Source organism: Rhodnius prolixus, unplaced genomic scaffold (genome assembly GCF_049639745.1).
Source record: "Rhodnius prolixus isolate KJV_2025 unplaced genomic scaffold, Rpr scaffold_1, whole genome shotgun sequence".
In the NCBI taxonomy this organism is placed as follows: Eukaryota; Metazoa; Arthropoda; class Insecta; order Hemiptera; family Reduviidae; genus Rhodnius; species Rhodnius prolixus.
Window position 1 is genome coordinate 458,167 of NW_027411581.1, and position 13,632 is coordinate 471,798.

Consider the following 13,632-nt stretch of genomic DNA (forward strand, 5'->3'; position numbering starts at 1 on the left):
TTAAATAAGAAATAAGACATTTACAATTAAAAGAAAACACATGTGCTATTAATAAATAAAAACAAAAATAATTATTTAGACGTTAAAGTAGCAATCAATAAAACCTAATTCTTTGTCGAGAAACCGTCTGTAATTCCAAACTAGTTTACCTAGTAGAATTTTGGTTAGCTCTTAAGTTCGGATAGGCTCAGTATTAATAGTTGCTAATATTATTAGCAACGCTCCGAAAATAACATAAATAAATTAAGAATCTACAGCCATGCCTTCCAAGAAGTAAGCTATCTAAAAACAGTATACTGAATTGGTGATCTGTGTGTTTACAAAATAAATATATGGATGGGTTTGATTTGATTCGCTGACCAATCCCTCTTTTGTCATATCAATTACAGTGGTTAATGTGTCAAACAAACAAAACAAAAACTGATCACAAGCTAGAATGAGGATGTTTATAAAAATCGAACCAATTTATTCATTATCTACATAAGTGGCTCTCACAGGGTACTGAACGAACAAAATGGCGGAACTTAGCCCATGTGTTACCTAAATTTTAAGAAAATACATGCGAAACATTGAAAAAATACGATTAACAACTGACATAAATTTTCAAGAGGGGTCAACTTCAGTAATTTTAAAAGGATGTCCAGTATATTTATTGCAGTACTTATCTTAATATACTAAAAAATTAGCTCAATTTTTTAAAAATAAACGTAAAATATAAAAGAACGTACGTTCCATCAAGTGCCCTGACTGCATCTTCAGCGTCCCTTGGGTCTTCAAACTCAATGAATGCAAATCCAGGAGGATTGCGTGCCACCCAAACGTTTCTAAGCGGTCCATATTTTGAGAAAACATCCTCGAGTTCATTTTTTGATGCGTTGTTTCCGAGGTTTCCCACGTACACCTTACATGCCAGATCCCATTCACGGTAACGGCTCATATTGATTTATAAAAACTGTAAATACAAATATGCAAAATTACTACACAATCAATTTAAATATAAGTAATTTAAAGAACTTATAATGCAAATAACAATTAAATACTTAATATTCCAATAAGAGGGAGTGGCCTACGATTGGTTTCTCACAAAGAATTGATGGCGTACGCTCTACGCAACACAGTCTCGTAGCATCCAATATGGCGAAGCCTATGTACCCAACACCCAGGCCAAAGGAACACAAGACACAACAGCGGATTGGTCGCCACACACTTCAAAAAATATTACTTTCTTCGGGTAGGGTTAAATATCCAACACTTTTAACTCATAATTTAAAAATTCCAAACATTTGTTTAAAATATGAAAAATATACAAATACATTTAAAAATAAATATATATTTTGCATATATAAGTCCATTTTAAGATTTTGGGATTCCATTAAAGAAAACGTTATTAATAAAAATAATTTTATTCAGTTAGAGTTTATCTTTATTAGAAAAGATTATTACATAAAGATGTAATATCCTCTGAATTGTGTATAGACATAAGATTAAATCATTTAAAGAACTATTAGAGATAACATTTTTCTTTACTTTCTTCATTGATAGATTAATTAGTTTCTAATGACTGAAGAATATACTTTCTGCAATTTGGCTTTAATCATAAAAACATTAGATAAAATTGTTACAAAATTAATTTGCGGCGCCCATTTCAAATTCAATAATGAAACTCTTGTGTAACCAAAAAGTACATTACGTTAATTCTTATTAAAAAGACTGGTTAAACATTGGTATTTTTATTTACCTCATTGTTCCATATTTCTCTATATACATGACAAACTATCCATTATTCCATCTCCAACTACTTGGCTACCGTTATCGTACATTACGCCCAGGGTAGTTCATGCCCGGGGGGGGGCGCTAACAATATTTAAAATTGAATATATTTCTTTGAATTACTAGATTCAAATTCTTTTTTCACCGAAGGAGTGAAAAGAAATTATCAGCATGCACAATATATTATCTGCAGATTACTTATTATAAATTACACTTTTCAAAACATTTTCATTATGAAATTCACTCGATTCCGATTCCAACGATGGTCTTTAAACTTAATGTACTTATTAAAGTGAGTATTTATACTTAAGATAAATAAAAAATGGATGGTATTTTTATCTACCTGATTTCCATATCTTCTTTTTGCAGACTGAATGTCTACAAAACAAATTAGGAGGACTGAAACTTTTTTTATAAACTTTTTTCATTAATATTTCGCACATTTATAACCTTCTTCAAAGTTAGTACAAATGATTTATGCATATGCTATTTAAATTTTTTGTCTGAACCTTATATTACTTGGAATGACAAGAAATTCCAATCTTATATTTCCTCTAAAACTACAACTTTTATTTTATACATTTTTCTAGGAGAATTAGATTACCAGCACTTATACATATATAGGAAAAAGGCGGGGGATGCTTTCCTGTAATGTTCCATTTTGTGGAGATGAACTGCCTTATCATTTGCATACTATTAAGAGGAATGAATTAAATTTATGTTTCTGGATTCAAAGGAAAATCTTCGACTGTTTATAGCACTTTTTTCACATTTTTATATTTTCTATAAAAGGTTTTGTCGATATCTTTGAAATTCGTGTTTTGATTGCATAGACATAGATAATAATTTTTATTTTAATTTTTAAGACCAATTTTTATGGGATTCTGGGTGAAAGGACACTTCCCTCTGAAGTCATTGCAGTGCACAGTAAAAAAGTACTGTTTCCCAAACAGTACTTTTATTAAGTAGTAAATAGCAGGTTTCACAAATTCGGAGGAATAAACTGCAAGCCAGAATCTTGAGAATTGCAGTAGAAGTTGAGCGATGGTTCACACCAGATTTTAATTGTTATAACCGAAAGTTTAAACCTATTTTTAAAAAGTTATAAAAAAATAAAAATGTTTATTAAAAGAAAAAAAAATCTTATGAAAAACTTAATAGATTTGAAAAATAGTCGAATAACTCGAGAGTTGAGTCATTCGGCTGTTGTGCAATACTATTTTGAAAAGACTGTATTCGGCACTTCCGAAATTAATGAGTGAGGATGAAGTAGGGGATATTTTGAAGCCTTAGAAAAGAGCAGCGGAAGGGGAGTCTTCTGTCCTTGACTTCTGCAATTTTGATGGTAAATAAAGCAGCACATCTTTCTTGATTCAACTAATTTGAACCTTCAACGTCGTCTTATGATAAATATTTCAAAAAGAGAAGGGATTGGCTGAGTGGTTAGCGGATATTGCATTCCAACACTGGGTTCGAATCCAGCTGCTGGCCTTTATTATCTCTTGCTAGGAGCTTCTTACAGCTTACTGTCCAGTGATGTCTGTAACAAGAGAGAACACTGTCTGGAGGCAGAAAGCTCGGAAGACCAATAACCTCAGAAGTTGACGCGTTAAATAATTAAATAAAAAAAAGTTTGTAATGTGGTCCTTTATAAAAGTAGGTAACAATTCTAAGAACAAGAGATAATTGCATATATTTTCAATTTTGATCAAGGTCGTAATAAATGTTGTGCACCAGGTTTTAAAATCAGTCAAACAGTGTCTTAAAATCAAATATTTAGTGATGTTGAAAATTGTACGTTGTTTGATTGCAGTGCTAGAAAATATCTTGGATATCTGTAGTGCGCATGACCTGACCGCTTTCAGACTTCCAAGTATCATCAGAGGTAAAGTAATCAATTTAGTGTCGGGATTTCGTCATCACTTATGTTTCCGACATTCATCAAGTGTATCACTTGTGATAACATATATCCAAGATATTTAGTGTTTATTTATATACGATACGTTTCAGATATCCTTAGGTCAATTTAAATATAAACAAAAATTATATAAAAAGTATAGATACATGATTTATCTGTATATTGGGGGGGGGGGGGGGACAGATCAGTCATGAGGTTATAATAAGCTTATATATGCCATTAAGCCATTAAGAAGACATGTTTTGCTATAAGTAAAACTACATATACCTAGCTGTAACACTCCAATTATGGCCTTTAATTTTATTTAATGTATAATTGGTTTGCCATCAAAATTATTTACTCGTAAATACCACTTGAATATTTATTTATTTATTGCAATTATAAGTACTAGATAGCAAAATGCCCACTTTTCCGAGCCAAATGGTGACGTAGTCTTCAATACAGCCCTTTAAACTGGATCTGGGTTGCAAAAGATAAGTAATGAGCATTCAACCTGCAAATTTATTAGTAAATATTCACAAATACTTTATTTTAAAGTTGAACATTGTTTTAAAGTTGGTAACTCCTTTCTTAAAATTGTTACATATTCAGATTCTAGGTTTTTTATTTTTTAGAAAACTGGGTCCTTAACTCGTTTGTTGCATAGATAATTGAATTACTGAAAAGTAAATAAACTATTATTTATTCACCTACTGTATATGCTTAAGAATTCTTAAGAATGGTTTAAATAAGATACTCACTTTAGCACATCAATTTCTTTAATAAGTTTGAGTAAAATTTCTTTTTGTTCCTTTTCCTTTCTAAGCCAAAGATGATGCGATTTTTTGCTGTTATAAGCCTCACACGTTTCAGCACATTCAAGTTTTTCAAGTTGGGAATTTGTAAAAGTCAATAAATCAAACTTGTCATCACTGGTGCCCACATCACACATGTTTACTATATGATTTTCGTTCGTTTGGTTGACGCCACTTTTTTCTTTGGTTTTATTTACTATATTGTCGGAGGTTTCTTCAAATCTATTCGCAGAAAAACTGTCATTCATGCTACAGACAGCTGTCGCATTGTCGATATTTTCAACATCGGAATATCGATCTACACTGAAACCCAGCTTCTCTAGCGCACATTCACCATCATGTAAGTCCTCCAGGTTGAACTTGTTCGTTGCCTGCTTGGCGGTATGGTCAGTCAGCATAGGTTTTTCATGCTCCTCATAGCAAAAGGTTTCTTTTCTTACAGTCAACTTACTACTAACTTCTCCTTTTTCATAGGTCACTAGTTCTTTTTCAATTTGGTTATTGAAATAATCAGGATTGTTTTTCATCTCGACTAACTCTGCTTTGTTACTAACAATAGGAATATGTTTGTCATGATCACTACTTCCATCATAAATCAAGTTGTCATACACATCTATTACCATATCTGTTGGTATAGTATCGATTGAAGAAACTGACTGCATCTCTTGTTCGCAGTCTTTATAATTATGGAATGCTTTATCTATATTCTGAATTGACGAATCACTTAGGGAGAGAGGAAGTTCACATTCTGAATTTGCATGCACATTTTTTTGAGGTAAATTTGAATGATCTGTTGAATTATCGATTGAAATAGATTTTACGTTTTCTTGTATAATTGTATTCGGAATTAAATTTGCTTCATTATTGTTACTAAAATTTACTCTCTCTGAAAATTCATACGGAGCAGTTTCTTTACCACATTTCAGAGGGGGTTGCCAGCAGCATAATTTCTTATTTATTTCAAAACTACTCGGTTCATCGTAAGATCTGGATTTGAATTTTTTACCATTTGAATCAAAGCTCTCACTACTTGCTTTAGTGTTTTCTAAATTTGACTTTTCTGTTAAAAAGGATTAAAACAGTGACAAAAGAATAGATATATTACAATAAATCATATTACTTTATATTAGCACTCACCTTTAACTTCACTCCTGTAGTTTTCATCGAAATTGTAAGATCTTACCTTAGTTTCCATAATTTATGAAATCAAATTCAAAATAAATGATTCAAAGAAGGAATAAAAGAAGTTCGGTAAAGACAATAATTATGCAGCGAATGTAGAATAAGATTTTTTAAAGTGAGGATACTTAATCCTAGAACTATTTAGATTTGATCCTTCGAGCCAAACAAGAATTGTTTCTGCTCTGTTTATAAAAAAATAATTCAAAGAAATACTTTCTTATTGCTAAGTTTGTTGAAAGAAAAAGTATGTTTGTCAGTTAAGTAATTGAGATAATTTAGAAGGTTACGCACTATACTACAGTAGGAAGGGTCAAAGTTTCCGATTAGTAAGAAAGAGTGCCGTCAGATTGCTCTAAATGCTTAAGTTGATAAAGGGCAGCAACTTCCGCGCATTACTCCCTCTCTACCCACTGCTCACCACCTCGCAATATCGATTGAGCAGTAATTCAATTTAACACCATAACCATTACGTTTAAAATAGTTCCCTACAGCACAAATTTTTATTTGAATATTTTTGAAAATAAATTTAAATAAAGAAAAAAAAAATCTCTTGTGAACAGTTACAACTCTCTTCTAATTATAATTTTTCAAATTTTTTTAATATGTTTTAATCTTTCAATAAATACAGATAGGAAAGAGCAGGGTAAAATTAGTTCTCCGTAGAAATAAGAGAGGTCAGGGCCGCTTCTAGCATTCGCGAAACCCAAGCAAAACGGTCCTCCACGCCTAAATTACTTTTTAACTTACACTTAATTTCTTATCTTTCTTACTCTATTAAAGACATTAGTAAACTAAATCTGGTGCTCATAATTTACACAACTTCCTCTATAATCATAATTTATGAAATTAAATTTCTTGAAACAATGTATGCGAAAATTTACCAAATCACAAATTTATACCATTATATTGCATTTTATATAAAGCTTATTGTAAAATCGTTAATATGAACCGTTTTCAAAAAATCCCAAACATAAAAAATTGATTCAAGAATAATTAAACAATTCTTTCAGGAAACTAATTTTTATTGAATGCTTATTGCAGGATCCTGAAGAGGTACCGAATCGAATCGAATTAACACATTCTATGATTTTCTGTTGTGAGCTATGCTGATCTCTCTATCGATTACACTCGACCAATTTAAAGAGCACAGATTACAAAAATGTATACATCCAGAATACATCCTGTGAAAAATTAAGATCTAAATCTGCACTGTGGCAATACCTTTAATTTAGGTATTATTATGTACAATAAGAAAAGTAAAAATGTAGGTAAGAATGGAGAGTGAGTGATATTCTAGTGATAAGCACCTAGACGATGCTGGCTGTATGGCCGGAAGCCAATGCCCAAAAAAAAAAAAAAAAAATGTGCTGTTAAGTAAAGCAATGAACTTGCTGCTAACATAATCCAAAAGAAAATGAAATATATTTACATAGCTAAATTAAAATAAGAAATATATAAATTTACATTAAGAATAACATTTAAAACTTTTTTTTTTAAAATTTATTTCGTTATTTTTTACAATCTATATAATATAATATACAATAAGTAAATAGGGAGAATGAAGGATAAATGGATGCGTGAAAGGCAGCAGGAAAGAAACTGCCCAGTGGTAGCGCTCTCTACAGGATATGATTTTTAGGTCTTCACACTGCAAGGAAGTCGCGGGGCCATTGGGTCATTTAAAACTTTATTTTACATCGTCACCTTTTTTTTTTTTGTGACTAAACAATTGATTTGTTTATTTTATTTCATAATTTCTGATCTATTAACAATTAAATTATATCGCAATAAAAATATAATTTATAACATTAATAATTTAATTAGATACATATAGATGGCCACAGGTTAGTTTTAATCACTCATAATTTTTAAAGACTACAGATATCCTAGAAATTAGAATTATCATATTCAGATTAAGATTTTCAAAGGAATAATAAATGTATATTAAATAAGTAGTGAATATATTAAGTAAGTTGCAAAAATATTAAGACATTCTCAAGAAAGTGAATGGGTAATTCTAATGGAGTTACCTTCAAAACAATATTCTACTAATATCTAGCAGCAGAGTTATTTTTGCTTCTTCATACAAGTCAGTTCTACTCTCAATATCCTATGCACACGTACATATTTTGTGAGTGTATTGAAACTGTCCGGTAGGACAGGGTTGATCGGCAAAAAGTGCAAGAATATATCGTATATATAAAATATCGATAATATTATATAATCGTAAAATATCTTGGATAGGTTATCCTTCTCCCTCTCAAAACTTTTAAACAGTTTTCGTAACCAGAGCATAGAACGCAAGTGAAGTGCAGAAAGCTGCAAAAAGTAGAAGCTTTTAGTGTATTTTTTTAATTTTTATATTTAGCATATCGGAGGAAATGTAGTCTAAAAATTAAATAAGCACAATAAAACAAAGCTAAAATAAAAGTAGATAGTAAAAGTCTAATTAAAGAGATGTTTTCTTTTTTTGAAAAATAATGTTTGAAGGCATACCCTTACAGCCTGTAAGGAAGCGATGATAATGGCTGAATTTAACTTGGTAATTGTTCAACTTTTAATTCTTTTTAAATAGTCCATTCTAGGAGGAACACCAGTACAGACACTAGAATGCCCAGTGCAAAAGCGTAGAATATCCCAATAATATTGTCTAACTCCAATTGCTGCCTCCAAACGATCGTCCTCTTCTTAGGAACAACCACTTCTCTGATGTATTGTTTCTTCAACGCTTCTTTATCTGATATATCGCGAAATTTCTTTATAAACAATCCTCGCTCTTGAAATATTCGTACAAAATGGGTGAATATATTCTTGTATGGCGAACCATTGGGTAATATAAATCCTGTAGTGTGGCTAGAAATACACTGTGAAGACACTTCATAGGCTCGAAGACATGAAGGGCAAATATCATCATAAACATAAAAAGCGTCGTCCAATTGCCCACCAAATACGGCCATCTTTGCTTTCTGTTTTATAAGTTGATTTTCTTCGTCCGCCGATGATAAAAAGAATTTTTTTATCCATTCTCTTTGCCACTGATCCTGAAGAAAAAGAAATCTTTATTAAGCTGAATAATAAGCAGGAGAGATGTGACAAGGCGGCGTGGGATATTGAGTTCGATATTTTTTTGCGAAAAGTACCCAAGCTTCTATAACACGTTCTGCTGGTTATGTACCTAGTTGAAATTATTCGTTTCTGATTCATTATCTAAGCAGTAGATGTCGCCCAGACCTCTTTATAGTGCAATTTATGTGTACAAGCTCCCGTCAGGAAATCCATCAGCTTTTCAGCAAATTTCTTATATTAAATTCCGGAAACACATAAAGACTGTGTTCACTATGTAATCGTACATTTGGTATCCCGTTTTTTAAATTTCTTTTATTATTATTATTTAACCAACCTACTAATGCTCTGAAGATGAAGACTGGCAAAATTTTCCAAACAGCAGGAGAGAAAACATGAAAATAAATAAGCTTATTCTTCGTCTTATACTCAAGAAAAAGGCCGATAGCCAACTAATGTTTAAGAAGTTAAATCCAAAGACGAACATCAATTATCATGGATTGTATGATCCCACAGAGGTGTAAATCCAAAAGATCATTTTACGGCTAAATACGCACATTTAAAAAAAAAAAAATTCGATACAAAATGGTACTTTATATCAAGTGAAATTCAAGTTTCTCTTCTACTGATGGTTGCTCTAAATCTCGCAAGTTCTTATGGAGAGAACTACCTTGTTTTATAGAGAAAATGGAGTAAATCTTAACGTACCTGTGTCTATAATATTTATACCCCATTAATTACATTATAAGAGTTTGAGAAATGAAAGTAAGTATTTGTCGTATTTGAACGCTAAAAAAAAATATATAACATTTATATAGCCTATACATTTTCTCGAAGGACGTTAATAATTTTCAATTTTGTCCAGATTGCCCTAACCTCTGCAAGGTTGACAATACATACCTCCAGATTGAATATGCCTCTAAAATCTAACATTGTATTGGTGGTCCAAAAATATTCTTGCTCTACTAATTCTTTTAAAGTATCCATTTTTTCAGAATAAGTAGGTGTAGTAAGATGAGAGATGAGTGAACTGGCGAAGCAAGCACTCATCAGCATGCAGAATAGAGCCCACCTGGTTCACAAGATTACAGTTAATTTTTTCCATAATGATCACTATCTAAATCCAAATAGATGTCATTTAACAGATTACCAAGTGACGATATGGCGTAGAGGTCCTTTAGTTACTAATGATTTCGGGAAATTGCCAAAAAGGATTGCCCAAACAATAAACAAACTTTTCGGATATTTTCTGTAAACTTGTAACATGAAATTTATTATTACGACGCTTATATTTTTGAGGTTAAGTGAAATTGCTAATTGATGATTTAAACATCCAAGAAATCAAGCTAACAATTGAAACAATTTTCAAGAAATATTGATCTTACATAAAAGTTTAAATATTATATTTGAATTATTCAACTGCAGAGCAATTCCATGCATATTTTGTAAAGTATACATTTCTTCAAATCCGGTGATAAACAGGCGTGTAAGGTATCGCAGTGGTGATTTACAAAAAGCAATATTTATTAAATGGTTCTCCTCACAACGAAATTGCTTGACGAGCTGGAGCTGAGAAGTCTGGTAAAATTATTGAGAAGAGAGAGTTCTAATAATTTTATGGACTAAGATGACCAAATAGAGAAAATCAAATTTTGTATCGAGATGATATTAAGTCTTTTTTGAATGGTATTTTAAGGCCATTTTGAATTTGGATTATTCTGATGGAAACAAAATATAAATTTTTCTTTTGCAAGGATTGGAAGAGGTAGGTATTGGTATACCATCATTTTCCAAGTCGTAAGTTCAAATCAGTTTAAAAAAATTGTTTTGGACCCTTTTTTTGTTAGAGTGTTTGTTTTGAACGTCTGTCAAATATTGCAAATGTGGTTAGGTCCGCAGTGTAATGTAATATCGCCGATTTTATTAACAATAAAATAGAAGACTTATTGCATTCCTAACCGGAATCGAACTTTTACCCATCATCTGAGATAGAATTATCAGCTGGTCTGTGAACCGTTTGGAATAGTTTCAGTAATTCAGTAATTAATTATTTAAATTAACTTTTTAATATTGAGAACCACATTAATATTATATTGAAAAAAACAAAAAATCTAATATGATATAAAATAAACAATTTTTTATTATTAATAATCACTGATTAAGGTTCTAACAGGCTTCACTTTATATTAAACAAACATACAAACTCACCGCTATTTTGACGACTGACGATGGTTGGTATTTCCCTACTGATATCCGCAATCCATCGGAAACAAAGGGCCATGAACAGAGTGGTGGCGGTGATAAAAGCCCATAGATGGGTTCTGAACGGCTTAAATATGCCAAAAACCTGATTTGTTAATAGAACTGGCCTGGGAACGAGAAACTTGTGGCATATCTTTGTAATCGGTGGTGCGAACTCAATGCTTGACATTTTTAAATAATCTGTTAATAAGATCCCGCAAAATGCTAAATCAACTTGCTTCTCTCCAACTAGCTTCAGTAAGCCACCAGACCACATTCCTTGTTCGTTAATAAAGCCACGTTTGTCTTCATCAGTTGGTATTACTATACGATATGTGAAATTCAGTCTATTTGATAATAAATGTAGGAAATCTATTTCTACACCATAAATCCATTCTGAAAGAAACCGTTCATCATTAGAGTGCGTAATATAATATAATAAATAGGTTAGGTTAGTCAAAAAATACTTGGATGTCCATTTGAATCCAGTGGACCAATTTGAGAAAATATTGAGCAGTTAAAAGTGCTGACCGTTAATTCTAAGCCGTTCAAATCTTCGAATCGCACGACCTAAAAAAATAAATAATTTTCTAGCTGATAGCTAATATACTAAAATTTCTTATCTAACACATTAAATAATCTCCAAAAACAATACAGAAAATTGAATCAGTTCTGCGACGCATTTTAGCTTTGTGGGTCTCACTTATTTAGGCGCTCGCTTTTAAATGGAGCCATTGCTGATCATAAGCAATAGAAAGATCGTCAGCTTTTTAAATGGCCGTTATTGATTGGATAAACCCATGTATCGCATGGGACTGGCAGATGAGAGATTGTGTATGTTCTGTTTGGTAGAAGATGAAACGGTACTCTACAAGTTTGTGCAATAGTTAGGGGTTATTTTGAATCAGGGTTCGCTGTTCGAGGAAAACAAATGTACGCCCTCTTACTTTGGCTTCTTAATCTAGATAAAAATGTTTTAATTAGCTCGGAACCGTTCGGCAGATTGTGTCAGGAAGAGGGGGAAACGGCCTTTCACCTGCTCTTCGATTGCCTTTGGAACTTTGAAACCAAAGGAGATAGTAGCGCAAAAAGAACTAGTAGGGAAAGTCCTCAACCTTTTTAGTTTAGTAGGGGAGGTTTCGTCTACTAGATCCAAAAAGGGGAAGGCCCAATAAGTCTCGTGTGGTGGCTGCGATGCCGGGCGGCGTAGGTCCCTTCCTTTTCCTAATCTATGTAATTATTGGATGCAGAGTAGGTAATTTTGGTATGGATGCCTTAACCATCACAGCACCCTAGAATCTCGAAAAGAACATGTTTGAGGTCTCCGGTCAGCCATAATAAACTTGAATCTGTATGATACACTAGTAATCCTTTTCATCAATACTTACATCAGACATCCATTTTGGATTACCAATGTTTTCTTTAATAAATCTGTTGCTTATTAAACTGTATCTGTAAACTATGTCCGGATTCGTCAGTACAACTAATGATCCTGAACTTTGTCCAAAATATTTTACTGCTTCCTTGAAAATATTATCAGTACAGTTATTATGTTACACAAGATGTTTGTTGTATTTACTTTTAAGTTTATACAAATAAATAAATGAAAAAGAGGTAAAATAAATTTTACTCACCTCTTTAATAAACAATTGAAAATCTTTAAATGAAGCAGTTGCAACTAAGCAGAGTAATTTAGCTCGATCGGCTATCTTCGTTTTACTTAGTAAATATGGCAAGGCTTTTAGTGTTAAAGTAAATATTATATGATAAGGGCATGACAGTTTTTCATTTTGGTCGCCGATTGCGATGGTCGGCGAAGTTCTTGTTTCATGTATTAGTTTCATTAAAAAAGACGCATATTCAGATTGTTCAAAAGATATCTGAGGATAATAAATACTTTTAGCAAAGGAAGTAACAAATAGTTTGTTTAATTGAAACGGAAGTTGAAATCACTTGTCTACCTGCGCGCAATAATGTCTTTCAAACGCATATGCAAATATGTTGGCTAGATTGTCTTGGTTGATCAGGCTATAGTTGGCATTAAGCGATGTCAGTGTCAGAGGCTCCGCCAAGCAAGCTATCATTAGTAAAACTATTGTCCATTGAAATATGTAAAACATTGTTTCTCAAACGAATAATATGTTGATTGCTTCTCTTCTGCGATTTCCATTTTATATAACAGTCACCGATTAATTATCTAAGTTGCGTGACCAACTTCAACTGTATTGATTTCATTATTTACTCTTTATTCATTAAACAACCTTTTTTTAATGATAATTACTAATATTTGAGTTAATATCCTTCATTATTTTGCACTGACCAATTATTTTGAATGCTTAGATCAAATTATATTATAGTATTAGCTTCTATGATTTTATCCCGCATTAGAGGAATATAACATCCTCTTCACTAAATTAATGAAATGAGTGAATACAATATCAACGATAGCATCGAGCGCTGTTTACTTAGCAACAGTATTACTAATTGCTTACCCTATTTGTGACTAGATGGTTCAATTAAATTAAATAACAGCAGATACTCGCGAAAGACATTTATCTCAAATTAATAATGAAATAAACCAGTGCAAAAGGATCACAACACTTCTGAATTAAAAAAAAACTTTTCATTAACTAGAGAGGTTATTCAGATCACTTTGTTTATCAA

General features: G+C 31.9%; 2 protein-coding genes and 1 long non-coding RNA gene across 6 annotated transcripts; 1 reads left to right on the forward strand and 2 right to left on the reverse strand.

Annotated features, from left to right (window-relative positions):
- Window positions 1-1,923: 1,923 nt before the first annotated feature.
- Window positions 1,924-2,518, forward strand: LOC141451887 (uncharacterized). The gene is made up of 3 exons (XR_012457165.1): window positions 1,924-2,062; window positions 2,140-2,230; window positions 2,361-2,518. It is a non-coding gene; the product is annotated as an uncharacterized lncRNA (long non-coding RNA).
- A 1,519-nt stretch (window positions 2,519-4,037) lies between these two features.
- On the reverse strand, window positions 4,038-6,024 carry LOC141451831 (uncharacterized). Of its 2 annotated transcripts, none has more exons than XM_074123545.1 (3): window positions 5,620-6,024; window positions 4,429-5,542; window positions 4,038-4,181 (listed from the first exon to the last, which is right to left on the reverse strand). In XM_074123545.1, exons 1-3 carry the CDS (start codon window positions 5,675-5,677, stop codon window positions 4,124-4,126), a joined length of 1,230 nt encoding a protein of 409 aa, XP_073979646.1. In that variant the 5' UTR covers window positions 5,678-6,024; the 3' UTR covers window positions 4,038-4,123. The 2 variants fall into 2 exon arrangements, with proteins under 2 accessions (XP_073979646.1, XP_073979650.1); XM_074123549.1 differs by having other exon boundaries at window positions 4,170-4,346; window positions 5,620-6,019.
- Window positions 6,025-7,136: 1,112 nt separating this feature from the next.
- On the reverse strand, window positions 7,137-13,625 carry LOC141451758 (glutamate receptor ionotropic, delta-2-like). Of its 3 annotated transcripts, XR_012457089.1 has the most exons (9): window positions 12,930-13,625; window positions 12,603-12,848; window positions 12,357-12,491; window positions 11,436-11,538; window positions 10,936-11,364; window positions 9,878-9,983; window positions 9,628-9,799; window positions 8,161-8,705; window positions 7,137-7,983 (listed from the first exon to the last, which is right to left on the reverse strand). XR_012457089.1 is itself a non-coding variant. In XM_074123410.1 (8 exons), the coding sequence occupies exons 1-8, from the start codon at window positions 13,086-13,088 to the stop codon at window positions 8,232-8,234; spliced, it is 1,824 nt and encodes a 607-aa protein (XP_073979511.1). In that variant the 5' UTR covers window positions 13,089-13,625; the 3' UTR covers window positions 8,090-8,231. The 3 variants fall into 3 exon arrangements, 2 of the variants coding, with proteins under 2 accessions (XP_073979511.1, XP_073979523.1); XM_074123410.1 differs by lacking the exon at window positions 7,137-7,983 and having other exon boundaries at window positions 8,090-8,705; XM_074123422.1 differs by lacking the exons at window positions 7,137-7,983; window positions 12,357-12,491 and having other exon boundaries at window positions 8,090-8,705.
- Between the last annotated feature and the right edge of the window lie 7 nt (window positions 13,626-13,632).

Coding starts and splice junctions, on each gene's coding strand:
- LOC141451758 (XM_074123410.1), bottom strand. CDS start 13,088: ATGTTTTACATATTTCAATGGACAATAGTTTTACTAATGATAGCTTGC. Junction 12,849..12,929: donor AAAGACATTATTGCGCGCAG/GTAGACAAGTGA, acceptor TATTATCCTCAG/ATATCTTTTGAACAATCTGA. Junction 12,492..12,602: donor TTCAATTGTTTATTAAAGAG/GTGAGTAAAATT, acceptor AATATTTTCAAG/GAAGCAGTAAAATATTTTGG.
- LOC141451831 (XM_074123545.1), bottom strand. CDS start 5,677: ATGGAAACTAAGGTAAGATCTTACAATTTCGATGAAAACTACAGGAGT. Junction 5,543..5,619: donor CTACAGGAGTGAAGTTAAAG/GTGAGTGCTAAT, acceptor CCTTTTTAACAG/AAAAGTCAAATTTAGAAAAC. Junction 4,182..4,428: donor AAAGAAATTGATGTGCTAAA/GTGAGTATCTTA, acceptor ATAAATTTGCAG/GTTGAATGCTCATTACTTAT.